Source organism: Carassius auratus, chromosome 43 (genome assembly GCF_003368295.1).
Source record: "Carassius auratus strain Wakin chromosome 43, ASM336829v1, whole genome shotgun sequence".
Taxonomy (NCBI): Eukaryota; Metazoa; Chordata; class Actinopteri; order Cypriniformes; family Cyprinidae; genus Carassius; species Carassius auratus.
This window is the reverse complement of record NC_039285.1, coordinates 7,463,296-7,490,624: the sequence shown is the minus strand read 5'-3', so window position 1 is coordinate 7,490,624 and position 27,329 is coordinate 7,463,296. Positions and strand designations below refer to the sequence as shown.

At 36.4% G+C, this 27,329-nt stretch overlaps 1 protein-coding gene across 3 annotated transcripts in view; it reads right to left on the bottom strand.

The window, feature by feature from the left end:
* Positions 1-1,759: 1,759 nt before the first annotated feature.
* LOC113061598 (guanine nucleotide-binding protein G(o) subunit alpha) overlaps positions 1,760-27,329 on the bottom strand; it is an 88,848-nt gene continuing 63,278 nt past the window's right edge. The window contains exons 4-8 of one of the 3 annotated variants that reach the window (XM_026230843.1): positions 21,542-21,702; positions 16,737-16,865; positions 15,612-15,741; positions 12,052-12,205; positions 1,760-4,040 (exon numbers count right to left, since the gene is read on the bottom strand). In XM_026230843.1, the coding sequence (XP_026086628.1) occupies positions 3,853-4,040; positions 12,052-12,205; positions 15,612-15,741; positions 16,737-16,865; positions 21,542-21,702 (762 nt within the window). In that variant the 3' untranslated portion in view covers positions 1,760-3,852. Of the gene's footprint in view, positions 4,041-6,842; positions 6,997-9,981; positions 11,013-12,051; positions 12,206-15,611; positions 15,742-16,736; positions 16,866-21,541; positions 21,703-27,329 lie in introns of those variants that run through there. The other 2 variants (XM_026230841.1, XM_026230842.1) reach the window with 2 other exon arrangements.

Below are 27,329 nucleotides of genomic sequence, written 5' to 3'. Positions count from 1 at the left end.
ATATACAGTATAAAAATATATAAAAGGAAGCAATACCTGTCATTACCAGAAGAGGGTGAAGGACAACTTTCCTTTGTGATCCACCTGACATCATCTGCTCTGATATTTTTCCTCTCTTTTTCTGTTGCCCTAATGCCATCAATTAAAGCATGTTGTTCGATGATGTAAAATATGAATATATACTGTAGCTAGTAATATGCAAATAACATATATTAATATATACACACTACTGTTCAAATGAATAAAGGCTGTTCAAAATCAGCATATTAGAATGGTTTCTGAAGGATCATGTGACATTGAAGACTGGAGTAATTGCTGTAAAAATTTCAGCTTTGCCATCATAGGAATAGGGAGGCCTGCCTCTTTGCCCCATCCTTGCACGCTGGTGTCTTCGTGGGTCCATGAAGGGAGCGTTGAGGGATCTCCGTGCCACCGAAGTCACAAGCTTCCGGATGAGAACCGCCCCCGTTACACAGTCGTCGGGCCAGGATGCCGGATCATCTAGTCTCTGAACCTGAATTCTGCCTCACCTTCACAAACCCCTTAGTACGACGAGAACACCAGATCATGTTTATTGTGAGCACTCTTTCCCTTTGCACACATTTACCTCTAAATTTTAGGCCTGACAGCGCACCACTGTGTCTGTCGTTTTTCCTTCCGCCACAATATATATATACACATACATATATACACATACATATATAAACATAGTTAGATAGGTGTCACTAAGACAGAGTGCTTCTTCACTGTAGCTATATTAAGCCTTTGTGTTAAGTTGGGTGGAGGGAGTTGACACCAATTACATCTGCAGTTTCCCATCATAGTCTACATTTCATCCTGCCTTAACCCACACACAAACTCTTCCTCTCATTTTCTCTCCCTCTCTTTCCATATTTGAAGCTCTCATTGCAATTATCATCCAATCAGACTGACACAAAGTGGTGCTTCCTCTTTTGAAGCTGTGGTAGAGTGACTGAGCATCTCCTTCTTCTCTCTCCAAAACCATCTGGCTGAAGACACACTTAAGAGGCACATTAAGACATAATTATTTCCCTTGGGATTCAAGCGTACTTCCTCCATGTCCCCTACAGTTGGGGAAATATGTATTTGACCCACTGCTGATTTTGTTAGCCCACTTACAAAGAAAAGGTTCATTTTAATGATTAGAGACAGAATACCAACCAAACAATCCAGGAAAAAACACATGTACTGTCAAATCTTCTCTCAGCCAGAACAATGAAGATGGGTCATGGATAAGTCTTCAAGGATTACAATGACCCAAAACATATCACCAAGGCAACACAGGAGTGGCACAAGAAGATTTTTTGATGGGTATTTTGTCTCTATAGATTAAAATAAACCTACCATAAAATTTACAAACCCTTCATTTCTTTGTAATGGCAAACTTAGAAAATCAGCAGGGGGTCAAATGAATATTTCCCCAACTTGATATTGCATACTAAGATGTTGACAGTGTTTATAGTAAATATAGCACACAGTGGTGAAGAGGTTGAATTAAAACAGATCACCTTACATTTAATCGTGAATACTGTATGTAATTTTAGTACTGCATTAATGGTGGATAAATTTACCTTGAATCATCATTTACACTAACTAATCTCTGTTGGTATCTGTATTGTTTCATCTGAGTCATAAGCCATCTTGGAGGCCTCATTCATTTGAGTAATCAGCAAAATATATAAACGGCAAAGCAGATTAACAGTGGAATGATTATCAATCAAAAGTAAAAAGCTCCAGGTTGTAGTCATGAAAACTGTGGCTTTTAATGTAAACACTACATTCGATTGGTTTTCCAGCACGAACATCCCACATGAAAGAACAACCATTCACTAAAGAAGAGGGAGAAAAAGCAGCACAAAAGCATTCACTTGGAGAGAAAAAGAAAGGATTAAAAAAAGAAGGGAAGGAGAATCAAAATCAACGGTGGTGAAGGTAATTGTACAGTTTTTTTTTTTCTATTTTTCTTTACATTTCAAACTGAGAAGGCAGAGAGGGAGGAGAGATACATCTTTCCAAATCTACATGTGATAGGTGAGAGCTGTGCTTTTCTATGCAGACCTGGAAGGTGTTTGAGTACAATTCTCAAAAAACCAAGAGAAAGCGCATGAATCTGTACAGCCGTGCACAGCCCCGCCCTCTCCAGCACCGGGGGCAGAGCCGTGCCACCAAAAAGTGATTAGATCGAACGAAAAAAAATAACAAAATCAATACATATACTGCAATTCAGGCTAAGTAAAGACATTGCAATGCAGGGCGAACAGGCAAAAAGAATCGGTACAGTTCATCAACATCAACATGGGTAAGTCAGTAAGAACGTTTCAAGAGTGGATCACAGGAACCCTTGCAAAATTCTTCTTTTTTTAAAAAAAGGGGGAGAGAGGGAACAAAAAAGTTCTTTAGCTACAAAGCACAAGAAATATACCTTTAATAATATTACAGAATAATCATTGATATTGGTGTTATCATCTTCATCGTCGTCATTGTCTGATATTATTGTCATCCTTTTTTTTTTTTCTTTATCAATTATCTCTACTCGTAAGGATTCTAGAATTGGAGGATCTACAGCTTTCTACAAAGACTGACAGCTCAGTGACCTTCATCTGCAAGCCTCCACATCGTTTCCCTGAGCCCCACATCTACCCGCCCACCCTGTAACCCCGCCCACTTGATGCCCATTCTTTTTTGCTGTGTCTGTCTTTTAAGTGTTTTCTTTTTTTTCCTCTTTTTTTTGTTCTTTTTATTTTGTGTTTTATTCTCTCTTTTCACACCATTAGCTATGTGAAGCAGTTAGCTGTTTCTTTATACAAAGGCTGAGGGGGTCATGCTCTCAGTGACGGGGACTCCATTACCCAGCCAAACTAAAACAGGAAGAAGCCTGGGGAGAAGAAGGAATGAAGAGGGAAGGGTGACAACGGACGAGAGGTTGAAGAATGGACGAAGTGAAGTAAGTACAAAGGAAGTGCGTGGGACAGATGATCAATAAATAAATTAATAAATTAATCAACAACAATACAAAAGTAAAAGTTTCTCACAAGACAAATGTTAATAAGTTCCTATAACAGTGACCTAGTGTTTTCTAGTACTGTTCCCAGTCACGTCATTCTCAGAAGGTTGGCACTGATATGACACTTGCAATCATCGTACTGGTTCGACAGACCTGGGGTCACATGTCAAGCGGCCCAGGCCCTTCCCCAGACAGCTGAGCTATGGAAGTGATGGGTAGAGACGAAATGTAGGAAAAGCCTGGGTTATTCCGTTCTCTATGATATGGAACGGTACTACAGTGATTAAAAAGCCAAAACAAGGACACGCCACAACTGACTTGAACTGTAGTGCTCAAGACTAGCATAACCGTGGATTAAGCTAACTTCATGTTATCGTCAAAGTAAATTCATATAGCCAGGCAAACATGTACAGGTCATCCCCCTGACTGATATTTGTGTAATAAATATACATACAATGACATAAAACATAAAAAATATAGTCAAAGAAAGACATTTATAAAAAAAAAGAGGGTTGTTTAGTTAAAGTGATAAAGACACAGTGGAAAACGGGGGAGAACGAAACATACAACAGCAAAGAAAAAACAAAAACACCACAAAAAAAGGTCCCAACTTTGTTCTAAAACCATAAAGGCTGGGTTTCTATAAGAAATCAGTTCTGTTGGCAGCTCTTTGAAAGACAAACTAAAAACATTTCATATATATATATATAATATATTTATATATTTGTATATGCCTATTTTAAAATTATCGTTATCATTATTTACCAACTTGCATTTTCAATAATAATCATTTCCAAAGAAGTGGCTCGAGAGGGAGGGGGCGGGCCTCAGTACAAGCCGCAGCCTCGCAGGTTGTTGGCGATGATGATGTCGGTCACGGCATCGAACACCACCTGGATGTTTCCTGTATCCGTGGCACAGGTCAAGTGACAGTAGATCTCCTTATTAGGTGAGCGGTTCTTGCTTTCAAATTGTGCTTGGATGTAAGCAGCTGCATCGTCGTAGGTGTTTGGACCTACGGAGGGATACAGAGATCAAATGAGTATGTGAGAGAAAGAGGTTCTGATATTATGCCAAAATAAAAAATGGCATAAAAGTGGTCCTCTGATCTACAAAACAGCTTTGTACTTGTCACTCAAAATGCTCATTAACCCAATATATAATATGACCTTGGTGACTTCTGACATTCACAAATGTCCCTTCTCTTCTGTTCTCTAAAAGCCATGCATTCTTTAACTTGGCTCCTTATGAAGGAAGTGTCCCAATGAGATGCTTCTGTATCTTGGTTATGTATGAGACCATTTACAGTCACGCTTAAAATGTCATTGCATTATGAAAGAACATTTGCATTCATGTAATACTAGACAATGCTTTTCTTAGATGTCCTAGTTGAGTAACCACAGATTGACTTTATCTTATTAATTATGGACACAAACAACACTGAACAATATATCAAGATGTTGCGATATTGCATTTATCAACTTATAGTTACATTTAATAATTCACTTAGTAGTTCATAATAATTAATTTACTAATTTAAATCTTGTTTTTTGAACAAAATATCAAGATGCTAAGATGCTGTTTATTGTTTATTAATTTAGTAGTTTAAACATATACTATACATTTAATACATATATTATAATAGTGCAAATATTTGTCTTCATTCTAAACAAAATTTAAATAATAACTGTTGAACAATGTCTGTCAAAATATTATATAGACTATATAGATAATAGTTAATGAGATATTACAGGTGCTTCTCAATAAATTAGAATGTCGAGGAAAAGTGTATTTATTTCAGTAATTCATCTCAAATTGTTAAATTTATGTATTAAATAAATTCAATGCACACAGACAGATGTAGTTTAAGTCTTTGTCACTTTTAATTGTGATGATTTTGGATCACATTTAACAAAAACATACCAATTCACTATCTCAACAAATTAGAATACTTCATAAAACCAATAAAAAGGCCTTCTGGAAAGTATGTTAACTTACTGTACATGTACTCAATACTTGGTAGGGGCTCCTTTTGAATTAATTACTTTCTCAATTCGGCGTGGCATGGAGGTGATTAGTTTGTGGCACTGCTGAGGTGTATGGAAGCCCAGGTTTCTTTGACAGTGGCCTTCAGCTCATCTGCATTTGTTGTTCTCTTGTTTCTCATTTTCCTCTTGACAATAGCCCATAGATTCTTTATGGGGTTCAGGTCTGGTGAGATTGCTGGCCAGTCAAACACAACATCATGGTCATTTAACCAACTTTTGGTGCTTTTGGCAGTGTTGGTACTGTAGATCCTTCTGGGAAATGAAATCAGCATTTTCATAAAGCTGGTCAGCAGAAGGAAGCATGAAGTGCTCCAAAATTTCTTGGTAAACGGGTACAGTGACTTTGGTTTTCAAAAAACACAATGGACCAACACCAGCATATGACATTGCACCCCAAATCATCACAGACTGTGGAAACTTAACACTGGACTTCAAGCAACTTGGGCTATGAGCTTCTCCACCATCCCTCCAGAATCTAGGACCATTTCTTCTTCTCCTTAGCCCAGGTAAGATGCCTCTGACATTGTCTGTGGTACAAGAAGAATACGACAACTGTAGCCAAATTCCTTGACACTTCTGTGTGTGGTGGCTCTTGATGCCTTGACCCCAGCCTCAGTCCATTCCTTGTGAAGTTCACTCAAATTCTTGAATCCAGTTTGCTTGACAATCATCGTAAGGCTGCGGTTCTCTCGGTTGGTTGTGCATCTTTTTCTTCCACACTTTTTCGTTCAACTCAACTTTCTGTTAGCATGCTTGGATACAGCACTCTGTGAACAGCCAGCTTATTGGCAATGGATTTTTGTGACTTACACTCCTTGTCAAGGGCGTCAATGATTGTCAGAGACCATTTTGAAGGCTCAGGAAACCTTTACAGGTGTTTTGAGTTTATTAGCTCATTGGCATTTCATCTTATTCTAATTTGTTGAGATCGTGAATTGGTGGGTTTTTGTTAAATGTGAGCCAAAATCATCACAATTAAAAGAAACAAAGACTTAGACTACTTCTGTCTGTGTGCATTAAATTTAATACATAAATTTCACAATTTGAGTTGAATTACTGAAATAAATGAACTTTTCCTTGACATTCTAATTCATTGGGAAGCACCTGTATATATTATTTATTTAATAATTTATTTAATTAACAATTTATTATTTTATTCAATCCATTTATTTTATGTTGATTATAATTCATTTATTTATTAATTACATACAATGTATTTGTCTTAAAAATACTGCTAACATTACATTAATTTCTAATTCTTTAATTAATATTATTAAACATTTAGAGTAATTAATTAATATTATAGAATTAATTAATATTTCTGCTTCAAAAGTGTGATTTTTTTTTTTTTTTAAAGAAATAACTTTAGTTGGATATTTTTGTGTACTTTATAATGCAAATACATTTTTAAGTGTTACTGGAGTCTCCAAATGCTTTTTCGGGCAACTGTATATAAAAGCAACACAGAAATGGGTCCAATGGAGGCAGTGAATTGTAATTTGCTGGAAGAGAGTTTAACAGACCTCCAGACATCTCTCTGTTCCCACATTTTATATAACTTCACACGCAAGATTCTCAACAGCACTGCTACATCCTTTACCTCCCATATTACAGTGCCTTCAAAGTCTATTATTCATACTGTGAACCCAAACTAATGGGCCTCCGACATCACTACCCCTGACCTGACTAATCAGAAACATCCTTCTGTGTTAAGAGAGTTTAAAAATGTACATTTCCAAAGGCTTCTTAACTACAGGAATCATTCTTACCTGTGTATTCAGGGAAACAGATACTTAGGGGAGATTTCTTGATCTTTTCAGCAAACAGGTCTTTCTTGTTGAGGAAGAGAATGATGGAAGTGTCAATGAAGAATTTGTTGTTACAGATGGAATCGAACAGCATAAGAGACTCGTGCATGCGATTCTGCAAGAGGAAAAGAAACCAGAATAGAGGATAGACAGAGAAATAGAGGCAGACAGAATAACAAGAAAAGTTTAGTGGAGAAATACATACAGCAAGAGTCAAGATAAGCAACTACAGAAGCTGAAGCCCATAAAAAGCAAAACATCAACTGATGACAAAGAAAGAAACGATTGTTTTAACCTACTTTAGCAATGTGATTTCAAATTCTTGGTGACAGTTTGGTGAAACTATTAATATCTGTTCCACTCGGGTAGTGATGATTCACCACAAATATTATAATTACGCAGAGAAAATAATCTAAACAGCACTCAAAATCTGTGTTTACTTTGCAGAAGATGCAGGACTTAAAAATGAGCACCACACACCAGAAATCCATGAGTATTTTATTCATTCATGTCATATAAATAGACAGCCACTGTTCAATAAATAATCACAGCAGTGAGACACACATATAAACAATAATTACAGCAGTTTGACAATAACAAACAAATAAAAAATTATGGACGGTGACATTACAGTAATTTGTGTGATGGGAGAGCATGGCTCCCATCTGCTGGGTCCTAATGTATTTAATTAGAATCAAATATGAATTAAACACTACAATGGAACTCACTATTTCAAATTTAAGTGCCATTTCAAGCAAATTATGCCACATTAGCAAAATGTACCGCTTGAACTTATCACATTAGTCAGTCTGATGAAAGGAGTCTGGATACATCACCAACAGTTATTTGTACTATGGCTGCAAGCCAGGGAACAAATTGGCCTTTGTCCCCCAGGAACGTTTCTTTACCTTGGCCACTGACCTAATTAGTCATGTGTCTGAGCTGACAATTGATGTACATGAGCCACCCGTCTCATTACTCATAATCCTTTAAAATAATAATACCAATTTTATGGCCCATCAAACTGAGATAAAGGTCAAAGGACTAAAAATGAAACTGTTTCCCTTTACACTTTTTGTTTGGCTTCTAGAAAGAAAGCCACTATGCAGCTATATAATCTCTAAATGTGTGTAAACTGACCAATAATGGACCTGAACAATGGCTGAAAGTTGCTTAGTAGTACTGACGATGGCCTTATAATAACACATTAACTGTTCATAGTTGGCACAATGCAAACATCAAGGAAACCTTCAGACAGTACATGATTTAGTTAATTAAATTGTGCAGTTACGGTTACGGATTTAACTTTTCGGTTTATAAAAGGAATCACTGTCTCTTGGCTGTCTGAAGCAAATGATTAAAGCTGCGTTAGGTAACTTTTGACGCTCTAGCGGTTAATAAACAGAACTGCTTGCGTCTTGCGGAAGAACATCGTAGCCGGAACTACTTCTCTCTGTTTATGTCTATGAAGAATCACAAAGGTACTGGGTTACTCCGCCGCGGTACCCCCGAAGCAATCTAAAATAGTCTGAATATAAACACTTATTATAGGTGCACCCTAGTGATTCAGGACAAGCTAAAACACGGTTTGGAAAATGGATTCATGGTGTACTCGCTTATTATATGCATTTTTCTAAATTTTGAACACAAACAAAGTTACGGACCGCAGCTCTGATTGGTTGTTTCTTACCGGGAGCGATGGATTTTCCGCAAATGGCAATAGGACCACTGGGAGGAGCCAGAGGAGCTTGATTTTTTTCACAGATTATCTGTCTCATATTCTACTGTCAGGACATAATGACAGGTTTAACAAAAAAAAAGTTACCTACTGCAGCTTTAAATTCAGTTATATTTCTCATTGATTAACAGTGGCTAATAAATGATTGAGGTTTAAAGGTCAGAAAATATGATGTTTTACTAAGTCAGGGTGCATATTATGAAGCATGAACCTCTCAAAGACAGTTCAGCGAAAGGCTGAGGGAGACTCATTAAAATAAAATAAAAATAAATACAAAATTAGGACTCAACGGGGTCTTTTGGATAATTCAGTCATGGTGTGCTTGTGGTGCCAAAATACAATTTGTGTTGCACAAGATTAAAAATACCTTTCATCAGACATAAAAAAGGTCAAAAATCATTTATATGTCAACCTGATCAATGTATAATCCCCACACTAAAGTGATCCTATGGAGAGATGAACATTAAAAAGCCCTGTACACATCCAAAACATATATGGCACTGTGAATTATTGTCAATTACAGATCTGTATTTTCACATTCACAGAGACTCAACGCAGGCCTAATGGTCAAGGTCTCAGTTAAATGCAAGGCACATATCTGCTTATTCTTGAGAAAGCAACAGCTCATCAGACCAAGTAGTCTTTTCAGCTCTGGTCCATTTAGTACTTGTTACATTCGATTAGAACTGTTCTGGCCCTTATATGACTACTGCATACTGCGCCCAGCAATGAAGCAAAATAGTATATAATATACTGACTTACAAACGAAATAGCAGACAATGTGTAGTGAGAAAGCTTTGTGATTCTATTACTTCAATCATACTGATGAATCATATTACTCCAGTTGTTGCATGTGATTGTAGTACACATTTTGGGGTCAGTTTTATTTTATTTTAAGGAATTAATACTTCTATACAACAATGATGCATTAAACTGAACAAAAGTGATTGTAAAGATTTTTACACTGCCACAATTTTTATTTCAAACAAGTGCTATTCTTTGAACTCTCTATTCATTAAAGAATAATGAAAAATGTATCACGGTTCTTGATTCTTGAGCACCATATCAGCATATTAGAATGATTTCTGAAGGATCATGTGACACTGAAGACTAGAATATTGGCTGCTGACAATGTGGCTTTTACCATCACAGTTATAACTTACATTTTAAAAATATTCAAATAGAAAAGTTAAATAAATATTCAAATGAATGCCTTTATTTTTGATCAAATAAATGCAGCCATTGTAAAAAAAAAAAAAATGTAAAAATTCTTACTGACACAAAATTGTAATATATATATATATATATATATATATATATATATATATATATATATATATATATATATATATATATATATATATATATGCATCTGATATGTTATTTAAATCTAGTTATTTTCTCTTCATAAATCAGCTTAGTCTCAACAACATGCACAACTTTTGTATCATTGGAATGTCCTGGTTGTCTCCAATTCTATATTGGAGTAACACGTCCTCCGGTTGTTTTTTAGGATGCTAAGAGGGTAACATTGTTGTGGTCTGGCTCAGGACATTGGACATTTGCACTCTCTTCTAAATGCCAAGTACTGTAAATGTCAAGCCTAGTGTTTCATCAACACTCTGAGACTGCTGCCAACTCAGAACACATGTACTGTAATGTAATATGAGCCAGCTAGTGAATATTCACTGAAATTCATAACCCATAATGCATTCATTTGAAAATAATACAATGTATATAGAGCATCATTATAGTGCCACTTACATAGTCACTGGAATTTAAAATATTACCACACAACCTCATTGAATCTCTAATTATTTATCTGCATACTGTTTAATAAGGACAAAATAATATGTCTGACGTTACAAGCTCAGTTATAACATAAGTAGGAAGTAGTGGAGCAATTTGGCACCAATTTTTACTCAAAGTATCTCCTGACCTCTCTCTAACACACCAGGAACGTGTCAAGAAGGACATTCAAAGCACATTTGAAACAAATGTGCCAAAATTAATAGTTGAGTTCAGGCCTATGCTTTAAATTTACCCCATAAATTAAAGAACAGCTCTGTGAGAACTTTCAAAGATTTGAGTTAGTTCTCACTTTAAGGCCGTCACTGAAGTATAAAACAAAGATAAAATGTCACATATCTGACAACAGTTGCCACTGTATTTAGGTGTGGTGAAAGAGCTGGGTATCACTGAGGGTTAGTAGAGGCCAGTGAAGCGCAGGTTGTTACCGATGATGACATCGGTGACAGCGTCGAAGACAAACTGAATGTTGTCTGTGTCTGTAGCACAGGTGATGTGAGAGTAGATCTCCTTGTCGACTGACTTGTTCCTACTCTCGTACTGGGACTGAATGTAGCCCACCGCTTCCATGAACGTGTCTGAACCTGCAGCACAGGATGAGTCAGGTAAGGATGGAAAAGCAGCAGATGAATAAAGAAAGAATAATAAAAAAAGAGAATCAAAATATAAAACTGAACACTGAACTGAAATAAAAAAATAAAATAAAATAAAAAAGGTTTGCACATATTATATAATTATTAATTATATTAATACAAAGTAATAAAAACATATATATAATATTATGGAATATTAATATTATTATAAATATTAATATTATTAATATGCCTGAATACCTTGTACTAATTCTTAGCTCTCTGAAATAAAGTACAGAAGTCTATATGATCCCTTTTATTAAAATAACTGATTTATCAGATATGTCAGAAACAGTGTTCATTTAGATTTACATTTATAAATAAAATTTGTATATAAAATATTTTTCATAACTAGTGTAAAGATTGCCCTTGACAAAAAAAAAAAACTATCAGTCATGCTTACTTTTAACTAACACAGATTAAAAACATATCAGTTCTGATTCAAAGCCATTAAAATGTCAGACAGCAGAAAAAAATAGTGACATTTGTTTTTAGGCAATTTATCCCACTAAGATAAATGTCCTCAGGCAGCGGAAATTTCTTCAGGCAATTTTTCTCTGACTACAGTTACATTCTCAGAAAACTTCTTTCTGTCTCTCAAACTTATTTGTGATTGTTTGTGCAGCCTGTTTTCCATCTATCATTCAGTATAATGGGTGAGGAAATGTTTAAGAGCAGCTATGGAGGAAGACGAAAAGCTCAGAGCTACAAAATAAAAATGAACAGGGAATAGCAAGTGACTGTTTTGGCTGTTTTCCCCTCAGTGCTGGAGAATACAGAAATGCAAGCTGTCCAGATTAGGGGTGTGAATCCACCCGAAAGGAAATCAAATAACAGGATGGTTCTTTTCCTGAATATTTATTGTGCTAATTGGCATCTGGAGAGAATGTCTTTCTTCAATCCTCTCCTCAACTATTTTGTCTTTTCATCCTACAGTATCTGTCTTTTCTTCCTTTGCTCGTATTACTTAACGCCAGGGTATTTAGTTTACCTGTATACTCTGGGAAGCAGATACTTAAGGGAGATTTCTTAATTTTCTCCTCAAATATGTCCTTCTTGTTGAGAAAGAGAATGATGGAGGTGTTTGTGAACCATTTGCTGTTGCAGATGCTGTCAAACAGCTTCAAGGACTCGTGCATGCGGTTCTGCAGAAAGAGAAAGAAGACATCAGCATCATTTATAGATATTCTTCCACAAACACACAGACTTAAACATTTACTCAGCTATAAATGGGGACATACTCTCTCTCTCTCTCTCTCTCTGCATATATATATATATATATATATATATATATATATATATATATATATATATATATATTCTTAAACATGCATAATCCCACCTTTAAAATAGATCTCGTAGCATTTTTAAAATAAAACATATACAAAAAAATCTAAACCCACATACACACACTCACTCTCAGGCGCTCTTATCTACACACACACACACACACATATTCAGGTGCAATCACACTTTGAGTGCAACATTAGAATATTAAGTGAGACTTGAGCAGAAAAACAGGAAGAGCCAATAAGCCAGAAAAGGAAACTAAATATATTCTGCTTAATCTGCTACCTAAGAAATGAATTACTTATATCATCATGATGGTATACAAAGAATCTCATGTTAATTATAATGGGGAAACAATAAAGATATATACAATCCTTATTTTCATATGCAATTAATAAATTATTATTCATATATACATGTCATCTGAATGATCATGAAATCAGAGCTGGAAGCAGTGACGCTCTCTTTGATGTGTCTGATCATTTTAAGAGGAAACTGGAAAAAATGAGTTCAGCCGATCACCTAAGCCAGTTAACCCAATTAAAAATTAAGGATTTGAAAAGAACTAGCAATGCATATAGAATATCTGATATAATTTCATGAAATCTAGCATATATCAGAAACAAGCACACAAGCAAACACTAAAAGGGGTAGTTCACCAAAACATGAAAATTATGTAGGATTTTGTCCATATAATGAAAGTCCAAAACAACATTTAACACACTGACTTTAATTGTGTAAATGCATTGAAAAAAAAATTGGTGTAAGATTTACTTAAAAACTAATTTCATATATATATTCATACAAAGTGTGTAGAGAATTCCACTGAAATGATAACAGAATATTCATTTTTGGCTGATCTATCCCTTTAATTTACAGCAAGTTGAAAGCACAACATAAAGCCTACTGCTTCCAGGTTTTTGTAGTATGTACTTCAACTGAGGTTTGGTAATGATAATTTCATACCTGTGGAAGGGCCGCCTGTAGAGCTGGACTGGATTGTTTAGCGAATGGTTAGAGAAGAAAGCCGATGGCGAGAGATGACAGAAGAGCAGCTGAGATGTTTTGAAGGAGAGACGCAGATGCAGAGGTGGCCGCTGGAGGCCACGGGAGCAGCCGAGCGGGACCGGACATGCACCAGAACCCAACACTTCACCACTTCACTCACATTTCCCACCCCCAGATACCACCGCTGTTGATACTCACATGTGCTCACAGACTCGCACGTACTGTACAAACATACACACTTAAATGCTAAACAATAGTGGAGCAATGCAGAATCGGTCCATGTCACAAATGAAGAAAAGAACAGTTCTATACAGACGGTCAACTCTTGTTTGTTTTGAAATGGAGGAGGAAAGGTCACAGGTTGCACAGGAGAGAAGGTCGGGACAGAATGTCAGACAGTAAATGCGTAAACACTGATAGAGCGCTGAATGTATGAGCACTGCCAGGAGACACATACAGAAAGTGTGTATTCACAGGATCTGTATGTTTATCTCTGTCCATTTGTTTTGCCAGGACTTTCTTACAAAATAATAGAATCTGTCTTCGTTTTTTTTATTGCTTTCATTGATCAGGTGAATATGGACATCTGAGATTTGCTGTATTTATGGGCGGCCATGTTTCTAGCCATAAAAGCCTTCTTATGTCCAAAAAGCTTCACCGTAAATCCCTCTGATGTTGTAAAAAATCTCTTATCAGAGTTTGTCAAGAGAGTGTGTCTGGACAGATCAGAGGCCTGTGTCACACACAGACGTCCAAACATGACTCATCACACATGCCATGATTTAACTGGCACGGTCACAGAATCAAACAATAGCATCGGGACATTAATAAATATTTTCTTTTTTTTATTTTAAAGGACACTGTAAAAGGGTTCATAGAACTTAAAAGACATTTGCTTGGCTTTTTGTGTGTGTGTGTGTGTGTGTTGAACTTGTCTACTAAATTATTTTAAGTAAACAATCGCAGTTACAAGTCGTCATAATTCATGATTAGCCTATGTAATGTTTAAATAACGTTTTATAATTTCTCAAATTAAGCCGTTTTATTGCACTGTCAACTTAATTGCTATATTTAATATTTATGTGTATCAACTTAACTGCTATATTTAATATTTATGTGTATTTTATCTCAAGTTGTAAGAAATGGACATGGTGAGCAAAGTGCTTGTGGTGTTAAACTAATGACATTCACCCAGAATGACTAATTTTCAAACATTTTCAAACATATTCATTCATGCCCCGGTGGGACCCCCAGCACTCTGAGAAACCATTATGGATGCAGCTAGTTAGCACGGGATAAGCATTTGGAACACAAACTTGAAAGCTACGATACTCAAAGCTATGACATTATCAGACTTATCCAGTAATTTATAATTGTTTGGTTTTTAATTCAATTTTGCTTGAATTTGATGGTACGGTGTGGAGCATAAAAACATGACCCGTGATTCAATCCCAGGCCACCCACATTTAAGAGCATGCTTGCTAGCAGCTCATCTCCAACACTTACAAATCTTAGTGGCAACAATAATTAAATAAATACAAAATGCTAATTATTTATATTGGAATTACATCTAAAATATTTAAACAACCTGCCACTTTATTGATATGTGGGGCTGAATCAATATTACACTAAAATTTTCAGTATAAAGTGCATTTAAACCAATATTGAAATTTACAGCTTATTGTAACAGTACGTTTGTTTGAATAGCAATTTAAAAAAATAACTATCAAGTATTATTTTTTCACTATTATTTACTATTTCTAAGAATTTTACAGTATGCGCACGATGACACGTACATCACAAGCATTACTTAATGTGTCGATTAATGTGGGAGTTCACAATCGAGGCTGATTTATCAACAGCACTGACCTTAAAAATGTTTAAAAACCAGCTAAACAAAAAGATTCTCTAGCCCTTTTTTTAATTATAAGGCTGTGAATAATCACACAGCACACTATGATCATGTATAATTGAATGGCAACATAATTGCAATTACAGTGTTCAACAGTGGATGAAGATCATATAGTCTGCGTCGCGTAGTTACAGTAACTCTCTTAAAGCATGGGAAAACATGTTGAAATACCCGTCATTTTTTGTTAGTGTGTTAAGTGTGCACACTTGAGTGTATAAACACAGCCGCTGAGTGTGCACGTGCAATTGAGTCACACATTGCGTGTGTGTCAGAGCATAAGCATACAGTAGATGTGCTTGTTTGTGTCTCTCCGTGTGAGTGTGTATATATTTAGTGCTCACCGTGGTCTCGTCTTCATGGAGCACCTGGTCGTATCCACTCAGAGCCACACAGAAGATAATGGCGGTCACGTCCTCAAAGCAGTGGATCCATTTCTTCCTCTCTGACCTCTGACCCCCCACATCAAACAGCCTGAGTGGACACAACTCAACATGAGCTCACCACACAATAATGCACTCCATCACACAAGCAGTATACACTACCGTTTAAAAGTCTGGGGTCAGTACAATTTAAATACTTTTATTCAGCAAGGACACATTAAATGGATCAAAAGTTAGACAGTAAAGACATTCTTAATGTAATGAAAGATTTCAAATAAATGCTGTTGTTTTGAACGTTCTTTTCATCAAAGAATCCTGAAAAAAACTATCACAGCTTGCACAAAAATATTAAGCAGAACAAATGTTTTCATTAAAAAAAAAAATGCTTCCAGAGCAAATCAGCATACTTGATTTAAGAAAGATTAAATGACTTAAATCATGGCTGCTGAAAATTCAACTGCCATCTCAGAGAAAAATTTCATTTGAATAATTATTAAAACTGAAAACATTTATTTTAAATTATAAATGCAGAGCAGACTTTGTGAGCATGAAATTGTGACATGTATGACTATACTAACATGAGACTATGATTTATTAACCCTTAAATCTTAAATCTACAATGATTTTTCCTCAATATTATTAGTGGATATGCCATTCAGATGGTCGCTGTCCACTGAGGTCCTGCCCTTTTCTGCGGAAATGGTAGCTTCTGCTGTATCAGTATGGATTCAGAATAATGGAAGCATATCTGTCTGTCTAACCCACATCAACACTTTCATTTTTGTCTTCTGCTTTCACATGATATCAGCCGAGAGAGTGAAAAAAAAAACCTGTGAATGATGAGATGATATGAAGTAAGATGAAGTCTGTGTTTGGAGATATTCATCTGTCTTCATCTCGGTCTATAACCACTCCAGTTGTAATGAGAGTTAAAAACACTTTTTGCTACATATAACAGATCAGACTTATTTTTATCTGAAACGTGGCCTGATTCTGAATCTAAAATGAGAGAAAATAATAACTGTAGTACTCTAAAAATACACACCGTACATTCAGATGTATAATTTCTGTGCCAGTCAGTCTCACCTGAAGTGCAGGTTCTTGAAGGTGAAGTGGGTTTCTACAATCCCGGTGGTCTTCACTCGAGTTCGCAGAATGTCCTGCTCTGTGGGCTGGTAGTCTGGAGCACCAATCCGATCTAAACTGTCTAAGTAACTGGAGGAAGAAAGAAGGAATGTCAGTTAGGACCCACAGTTTTCCACAGAATCTCAGCAACTGTCATTCACATGAAGTAGAGAAGTCTCTTTGCAGATACTAGTAGCTTTTCAACCAAGGAAATCCATCTGTTGTTGTTTATATTTCCGAATACATAAAACATCTTGCAAAAGATTGTTTGTGAATTCACTAAACAATGCTGTATTTCAGCACATATTTTAAATATACAATTAGACTTGTTATAGCTTGCACTAAAAACTGCTTTTCATATAACAGTGTCAATAAATTACATGACAGTCCATCTTACTAAAGCCATAACTTTAGACACAGGAAGTCATTCAGACTATAATAGCATAAGTCATAAAGTATAAGTCAAAATAAAACATGAAACATCTTTCTTGTGCCACTCACAGCTGACACACACATACACACGCTGTCCTCTTCAAAAGGCAATGGTGATGCAAGCAGACAGCGAGGACTGAGCCTGCATTTTAACAATGTGTGATGCATATTCTCCAAGGCTGTGGATGTCATTTATCTTTCAGATGAAAGAAACAGTGAAATATGTGTGCTTCCAAATTGGATGCCAGTTGAATTGAAATTTGAGTACCACAAGATGCCGAAACATCCATCAAAGTCTTTGGCTGGTAATACTGGTAGACAGTAGACAGATGATTACATCAAAATGCAATGGTCCAAATAAATAAATACATACATAAGAGAAATAATACAGGAAGTGAGAGCAAGGTCTATGACATGTGAGGTCCAAAAGTCTCAGACCAATGGGAGGATCTGAGAACCAGAATCTATGTTAATCCCAGAAAAAAATGTAAAAAAAGTTAAATCAAACATTAAAACTAGGTCATTGATTACATAATGACTGATAGACAGATGTATTTTGCATGTATTTCTCTTCCCGTGGTTCACCACACTGACTCTAGGGGGAACTGTTGCTGTGACTGTAACATGCAAAATTGTATTAATGTTTAATAGTGGTGCTTTTGGTTTGCAGAATCGCTTAGTGGCACTTAACTCAAGTCTGCCTGACACAGTACGAACTTAAGAACTTAAGTATGAATGATCTCATAGGGCACAATCTCAAATGGGACATCACTTGAACTGCACTAATAAGGATAACCATCAACTGACATTATCTCTGCTCTTTGATATTGTTAGTGGTACCTTACTCTCTTCTGTGGGGCACTTTGCTTCGTGACCTGTATCTGTTGGCTCTGCATGCATTCCTCTCAGTATATTTTGTCTATTAACAAATAGCCGATTTATCATGGCTAGACAGCAACTGTCCACAATGGCCTGATAAAATCACTATAAGCTGTGGTAACCTTTCACTACATTTCATAGTTCAGAGACAGGTGAAGAGCTTGGGAAGGACAATAGTCTGAAATTGTACATGAAGTACAATATCTGGCATACACAAACTAAACTATGGTATGGTGAGCATAAGATAACTCATTTAAAAACATGTTTTAACATAAAATAGTATTTACACCCACATTTATATTTGTGTGAATGTCCCAAAATGATATATGTTTTAAATTCATGCCTGTTTAGTTGGCCGTAGGTGCAGAAAATACACACATTGAGGAAGTCTGCATGTGCACATTTAAGCACATTTTGCTATTTGCAGTAGTGCTAATGTTTTGATCTCCTATGCACTCAATGCCCTGTGTTCTGAGGAATAGCTGTATGTACTATTATAAATCTTTTGTATACATGTTAACACTCCTTGTGGACTTCCCTCCGTCATTTAAGGCCTAATGGACATGCGGGCAGGGTTGTGCTGTAGGGTTTCTTCACTTCTCTCTCTCCTTTTAGTATGGGAAACTCGTACATCTCTACCACTCAGGCTGCTTGCCAGCTCTGCCCTTCCCCCTTCATACACCATCCTTCTTTCTTTCTCCCTCCACCCTCCCTCTGTTTCCTGCTGCTGCTTGAGTGCTCTGCCTGGCAACACCTCTCAGCGGTCTGCCTGCTGTCTGCTGCTCCCCATCATGGAGAGAGAGACAGAAAGATGTGCAGGAAAAAGAACTACAGGGCATTGGAGAGACCGTAGACACGTTTATTATGGTAACAAAAAGGTCTGAAATTCTGGGTGCTGCAAGAATCTTACAATGAGCCAATTCACTGATTCATAAGGAAATTGTAGTAGAGGGAATATAATATGTAATATAGAATGACTGAGAAATAATGGATATGTGACCTCTGGAAATGCTAAACTGTTGCTTAAAGGGATAGTTCAGCCAAAAATGAAAACTTTACTCACCCTAACTCACCTTTATGATTTACTTTTTTCCTGTGGAACACTAAAAAATAATATTGAATGGACATTACACACACACACAGAAAATATTTGATAATAACAGAATTTTCATTTTTGGTTGAATGATCCCTTTAGGTATTTTAACTGTCACTCAGTAAGTAACAGTAAAACTATTATACCACAGACAAGTTTTGGTAGCCATAGATATCTTTAACGGGGGAACAAAAACTTTATTAGCAACTCTCGTTGTTGAGAAATGTTTTTGACAATGACAAATAACCTAGTTGCTAAGATACAAGTCATTTTGATTGTGACAGTAATTCAGTAAAAATACAATATCAGACCCCCAAAAAAACTGAGAATAAGTGAAACTTCCTACATCTTCTAAAGGGAGAGCCGCTGAAGGTTGATCTGAAAGATGAAACATTTATCAGAATGTCAACATACCATCCAAGACTTTAATAAGAACATAGAGATTTCCAATTTTTGCTCTGAAAATGTCGAGAATGAAGGTGCTAAACCGAACACAATGTAGATATGAAGTTTCAGTTCAGGCCAGCACTTGCGCAAGAGATTGTGACTTATGATCAAAAAGCACCAGAATTCTGACATGTCTCATATAATCAGAAATGGAACATGCTTCTTGTAAATTCCGTGATTCTACTAATTACTGAAGAAATGAAATTGAAAAACCTGCAACTGAAAAGAAGAAGTAAAAGAGAAAAATAAAAAAATCAGGAACAAAGCTGAGTGGACAAGAGGAACAACTGTAGAAGTGGGAAATGATTGCAGTGTGGAAGGGGAGGAGCTGTTATAAGGATGGACAACATCTATGGCAACATAAAGTGGGCAGAATCAGAGTTGCATAGAGGGTTGTGAGTGTGAGAGAAGGAGAGCGGAAGGACAGAAATAGTGGAATAAGTTCAGATAATGATTAAAGTTTCCCAGAGAACAAATAATTATGAAGGCCAATCTAATCCTGTTTCATCATCTCACTCTGGAAAAGACCACTGCGCCTCTGAATGTTCTGAAATGTTTCCTGATATTCAAGTTACAGTTCAATGAACTCTTGGGGAGAAGAAAGACAAGCCTACAGTCTAAAGACCTGTGGAAGCCAATATGCCATACATTGTAAACCACCGGTATGGCTAAACAGCCCAAAGGAAATTATCTCAAACCTATCCTCAACTACTTTATTTACAGTCAGTGATTGATGTGAAAGAATAGCTTAAGGCTGGAATACACTATACGACTTTTGCCCCCATTTATAGTTTGGATAAGTCGACTCTAGTTGGCGAAAGTCAACAGATTAGAGCTGACAGATTTCATAGAAAATCGCGTGTATGCTTCTGACTATGATTCCACCCAGTTGGAGAAGTAAAAGCTAAGATACATAAACATAGGTGTATTTCGTTTGAATTTCCCCTCTGTTCCTTACTTTCCTCTGCTTTTAAATAGCTTAAAATGCCGTGTGCATCTTACTTTCACTTTAGGATTAGCGGCAGTTCGGTGTCTATATATAAAACATAAAACTTTTATTAACAAAACATATAAAATTAGACCATGCTTAAGGGCAGGCTATGCCTAATATAAAATAACAAATAACTTACATAAAGTTTAAATAGGTATACAAAACTGGAAATAGATCGTACGATTAAATATACTGTCCTTGTACCATTTGATATTTCTGTTTTCTTACACCTGAACTTTGATGAAATACCACTGGCTACTGTTTGTCTTACTGATAACTGAACAAAAGGCTGCAAGTTTATGCAAAACTTGGTGATGTTTATATGCAAATAATGAAGAAGAAAAACGTCTCTCCCAGACTTGTCTTGCAAACTCTCTTTTTGGCAATCCTTCCCCTCCCCACATGTGCCTCATAGTAACATAATCTGTGTCGTCAATATGTGAGCAAGTAATTTGTCTTCATCTAAACCCCACTTTCCACAAGATAGGCTTCTCAAACTATTACAGTAAACCACAACATCAGAAATATAATGCTGACTGAACTCTTTCCATGCTATTATGCACACGCATACACATATAGAACACATACACACACAAACTCGAGACCTTTCATCAGCGCATACTGTAATCGCATCTGTAAATTCCCTTTAGAGTGACATTACTTGAGTTCAAGTAATACTTTAAAAGCAACCTGTTCAATCAAGCATTGCAAATAAAGACTATAAATATTATACTGTAGACACTACCCAATTGCCACATTAAATTTACAGTCCATAAAATATATGCCTGTGGATAGTTCTCTAAAATGAATTGGACTGCACCGTGATAGTCAATGATATAATAAAACATTGGTATATTTAGGCAGAATGCTCTTAATGATGCGTAAAAGCACTAATGGCTGTTCCCAGCAGAGGGCTGTACTCACTATTGGGCGGAGTCATTGAGCTGGTACTCGCGGGCACGGCTGAAGCACTCCTGAATGCCGGAGTCAGACCACAGGCGGATCATGGCGGACAACAGCTCTGGAGAGTAGGGCTCGGTATCCTCCATACGGCTCACAACATCACAGACCATCTTAGCATCAGCCTGTTAAAGGAAAACACACACAGAGAAAATCCATCAGTGTGATGAGGAGACTTACAAACAGAAGTCGTCACAAACTGTGCTTCAAATTGTATCAATTTTGAGATTAGCAATTAAAAGTCTGACATTTAAATATGAACTCGATATTTCAATGACCAAATCATCTTGGCTGTTCTATGTTTTTTTTTTTTTTAGCTCAATACTCAGGGTTGTTGACAATGACAACAATTTTGCAATTTCCAGTGACATGAGCAACAGCAACCATTGGTGATGTGACAAAATAAAGCAGAGTTCAACTTTATGTTGATATGCCGTGGGAACTCCTACTAACTGACAGCATTGAGGCTCGTGACCTGTGGTAATTTCTTAACTGTCTGTGTGGTTGTGGCTTTACTGTGTCAACAGTTGACTCATCTGTGCCTTTTATATTCATACCAAAGAATTTTAGCAGAAACGTGAGACAATATTGACTGCTTGAATGAAAACTATTTAAAATATGCTATTAAGCACATGCTTGCTTGCTCACAAAATAGAGGTTTATACTTAAAACGTTCATAAAATGTTTTCTCTTTTTTATAGGCAAAGAAAAAAAGAAGATTAAGAATTAATTAATTAAGAATTAAGAAAAAATTATTCTGAGCTGTAAAAGTTAACCTCTTGGGTCTTGTGATGGGTTATAAGTTAAAAAAATTACTGCATTTAAAGGATGACTGAAAGTTTGCATCATACTGCTGGAACAAAATCTTTTATAAAGTCTTCTCAATGAGCTGGCTCTTGCTTCAAGAAAAGAAAAAAAACGGTCGGTTATCTTTGCATAATACCTTTGGGTTATAAAAACTTGTGCAAGGGTAGAATGAGAAAGCATAACAGAAGGAAAGAGATAACAGAATATGCGATTGTTCGAGTACTATCAACTTAACTATCAACTATCAACATATTATTATATTTATTGAATCTGCTGGTCCTCCTTTACATACAGTCGCTTTATTTGAGAAAAAAAATCATTAGAGTCTCAATTCTAATGGTTACAAAATGTATGTTATCACACATACTACATTCTGATGATAAAGGACCAGATTCGATTGTGTTTTAGACAGTAAAGTATCAGAAAGAGAAACTCAAATGAGATCTTTAATGTGCTGAGAATATATTGCATGTAAACCCTCCAACATGAGCCAAAATTGCAAGAAACTGTGAAAGCCATGACCACCCAATCTGTTCTTGATCCCTTTGTTCATATTCTCGATGGATTCCCATGTGCTTTCTGTGATTAGCCCTTTTTCTAAAGTGAAATTTGATCTACAGACAGAATACAAATTTTATTTGTATTTAATAATAATAATAATAATAATAATTATTATTGTTAAATACAAATATATAAAGTAAATCATGCTAAAAGTGTCATATTAAATGTGTGTGGATTATTATGTATTATTACTTTTAAATACTAAGTCTAAATATATACACATCCAATATATCAATGCATAGATAATATATTCACACACAACATCCTGACTTCCTGTTTCTTGTTCATTCTTCCCTACCTCTTACTTCCTCTGTCCTGCTCACCTCCTCTTATGACATCACTGCCTTTTACAAACATCTTTAAAAAGCTTGACAGCAGTAATGACTTCTGAAAAGAGCGTTTAGTTTCTTTTAAAAGGATCACAATCGAGCCTACTACAAGAAGAGGCTGGGTTCCGCCGACCTGCAAATCCACAACAGAGATGCAACTACACAAGCCAAAAAAGGAGAGCGTGAGAAATGGACTGCATGAGTGGAGTGAAAAGAAAAGACCCATGTTAAATAGAGAGTCTCTCTCCATTATATGCTGTGAGAAAGAGTAAAGTGTTCACACACTAAAAGGAGTGAGATGTGGGGGCCTGGGAATTAAAAAGAGGAAAAACAACAAAGCATGGATATCGCTAATTAATCCATAATGAATGCAGATGCTATTTTGTGATGTTTTTCTACTGTGAAAATGCCGCTATATTCCTCGCCACTGAGAAAAAAAAATGGATGCATCTTCCGTATGACTTGTCAATAGGGACAGATATTGCTACCATCTCCATGGTGATGCAGCGGGGGCAGCATCAGCAGCAGGAGGCAGTATGATTGGCTAATCCTCTCTTTCCTTCTCCCCCAGTGAGTTTGACCTTTGAGAGCAAGTCCTCTGAACTCAGCATGACTGAACCTTCTGGAGTCCTTATAACAAATAACACACACACACACACACACACATCATACTGTAATAGATGCTTCTGATTTTAATTTTTTTTAAAAAGGAATTAAGTAATAATTTAGTGAAACAAAATATTATTAATGGTTATATGTAGTCTAATAATCTACAAGAATAAAGAACTGCAGGTTAGAGCTTCACAACACAAAATGAACCAGAGGATTACTCACAAAGCTGGAGGTTTGCAATGAAAACATTTTAACATATTTGCCATGAATTTTTCTTTTGATTAAAAACAGCAAGAATAAAGCTGACAGATTCAGCAGGCACGCACCTGTTTACTTTCTCTCTTTGCAGTTCTTGCAGGTGGGTCTGTCTGTAATGTCACAACACCGGTCATGCCTCTCATTCTTCATTTGCTCTTTCTATCTCTGTTTTAGTTTTTATATATGTTTTGTTTAGTTTTTTGTTGTTTTGATTTGTATTTGTTTTTATTTGTGTGGTGGGGGGGTATGGCACTGATGGAGCATGTGATTGCTGACTGAATTTAGATCAGACTCACAGAGACACATAATAGCTATTCATCATGGCCTTCGCACAGACTAAAGAGAATGGACCAATCTTCATCAGCATTCATTTATTAGAGGAAACAGCGTGATGAGAGATCTCAACACGCTGTTGATTTGAATCCCAGATCAGTCAGTAGTCCAGCGTGACGGACAGTATCCTTACAGACACCCTGAAGCTGCACCTGGTTTGAGCAGTTATTATATTATAAGTTATTGTAAAAGTGATGTAACTACGCACTGTAAACCCACAATAGTCATTTTATAGAAAATGCTGAATTCCTCATAATATCATAACGTTTAAATACCTCATGACGTTATATATTGCAACATGTCATGATTAATTATATGACATCTTAACTGGATCACAGCTGAGAGAGGCCCAGAATGCCTACGAGTCAATTTGCGAGATCAGTTTCAACCTAATCTATAAGTTTTAACCATAATCTATCACTGACAATGGCAGCTATTCTTTTCAAAAAAGCACAGAGGAAAAGAGATGCTCCGCTTTGCCTATGATGTATAGACGCTACTCAAGCACTTCATCAAAGGCCATGACACATCTCCCTAGACATTGTTTTAAACTACAACTAATCTTTTCAAGGTTACAACCACTGGTATATGGTGGACTTCTAATGAAAGGAGACTGAGAGGTCATAAAAATAAAAATAAAAAGATTTCTATTGTATTTTAATATGGACATGACCTAAAGAGGTGCTGTGAGTGGGTGGACTGAAAACTCAGTAATCAGTTTATTTTCCATAATTTTTGTGAATCTGTGGAAGATAACTTTTTCTCTTCTCTCACTTAATTTATCTATAAGAACTCAGAGAGCCAAAAAATACATTTCACACCTTTGAAACTTAAGTAGACTTTTTAGTGTCACTGTTAATACAGTGTTATAAATGTTGCTGATGTTAATAGCCCCGAGAAAGTCAAGTACTGGTAATTGCATGCAGGCAAAGTCCCTTCAGATAGCCGCGCAAAACACATTCACTACCATAATGGATGTGCTTTAATCAGAAAAAAGGATAGCAATTTATACAGTGATATATACAGAGATTTCATATGGCATCACTTGGTATTCATAGTGACCTAATGGTGTTACGAATGCGGTCTTCCATTTATCAACCTCATGGATTTGACTGAGGTTGTAAGCACTACACAGGTCCAGCATAGAGAAGATGTTAGCACCACAAAGCTGTTCCAGGGTGGCAGGAACCAGAGGACATAGATAATGGTACAGTACTTGACCTTCTGGGAGTTCAGGACCTTGTAGTCAATGTAGGACCTCTAGCCTATGTCCTTCTTATCAACAAAGAAGAAGTTAAATGCAGCTGGTAAGTTTGATGGGAAGATGAATCCTTGTTTGAGAGCCTCCTCAATGTACTCCTCCATGGCCTTCTGTTCCGGGATGGACAGCGGATTAACTCTACCCTTCGCCAGCGTGGTCCTAGGCAGCAGGTCAATTGCACAGTCTCATGGCCACTGAGGTGGCAATTCCGTGGCTGCTTGCTTGTTAAAGACATCCTGGAATTTCTGGATTCTCAGAGGTCCCTGGACTCTCAATTGTAGTGAAACAGATAGCCACCTCTCTTGTCGTGAATGAAGATAGGGGCTCAGATGGCTTCAGACAAAGAAATGCAGTTTTGAAGACATTAATCAGACAATTGTAGGATCTCACTAGTGTTCCATTTCACTTTCAGGGAATGTTGGGTTAACCAAGGTGCTAATCGCTGGGGAATTATTGAGGCTCTATCTCATAGAAGAGTGAGAAATGGAGTAGATATCCGCTGTCTTGTCTTTAGTATACCAAAACTTCCTTTTGGCCTCTGGTAGTCCCCAAGGTTTACAGATTCGATTCTAAGTGAATCCATGAACATATATTATGTAAAACTTGGTGTATACAGTATAATTATGTTTAAGAAAGTTGACGTTTGGGGCGATGCTGAACTAGCCATAAGTTTTCTTAAGAATCCTTTTGGACTTCAGGTAGTGTGCAGCATGTTGATAGCAACCCCAAGGTTATGGGTTCGATTCCCAAGAATAATAAGTCAGTTTGCTTAAGTGAGTCTGCAAAATGCATAAATAACAATATATTGAATTTAAAAAAATTATCATATGGACTATATTTAAATCAGAGTGAGATAAAACACACAAGCCCAAAAAGGAAAGGCTTAAATCATAGAGGCAAACCCACTATTTCATCAAGTGATTAAAGAGCTACGTCTTTATGGCAGAGAGGGAAAGCCCATGACTGAACTTTGACGGTGTAGATGACTGACGCTGTATGTTCCACAGAATGGCACGCTATGCAGTGATGACCATTCATCTCCTGCCTTTATTATCTCAAGACATAGAGATTATCACATTATCATTAAGACAGAACCACGCAGATTAGCATCATTAAGCAGCTGCTGGGTTTGTCTGGGTCACACGCAATAAGAAAGTCACATCAGGAGAGAATGTCATATGGCTTTGCGGCAAAAAAACATGGAAAGAGGCCTGTGTTTGTCACATGGGTCACGTCCTGCTGAGGCCTGCAGTGACTAATATTATAGTCCTCTAGGAGACTGAAGTATGACACCGGCTAGATAACAATCTACTGATTCATAAAGATAATTGGGATGTGATATACAAGAGGAACACTGTTAATAACAAGCATCCTACTGCACATCTTCATCTTTTTAATCTGTCGACCCTAATGGAAAACCAATAAAATGTAGCTTAATTCTAAAGAGTACATTTAATATAAATGATATTCCTTAAATAATATACTTTAGTGCAAAATGAATTTAACATTTTCTGACACTTAACTGCATGTTGATTGCAGTTAAATGAAAATGAATTATAGTTTCTTATGAATGCAATTACCTAAAAATGTT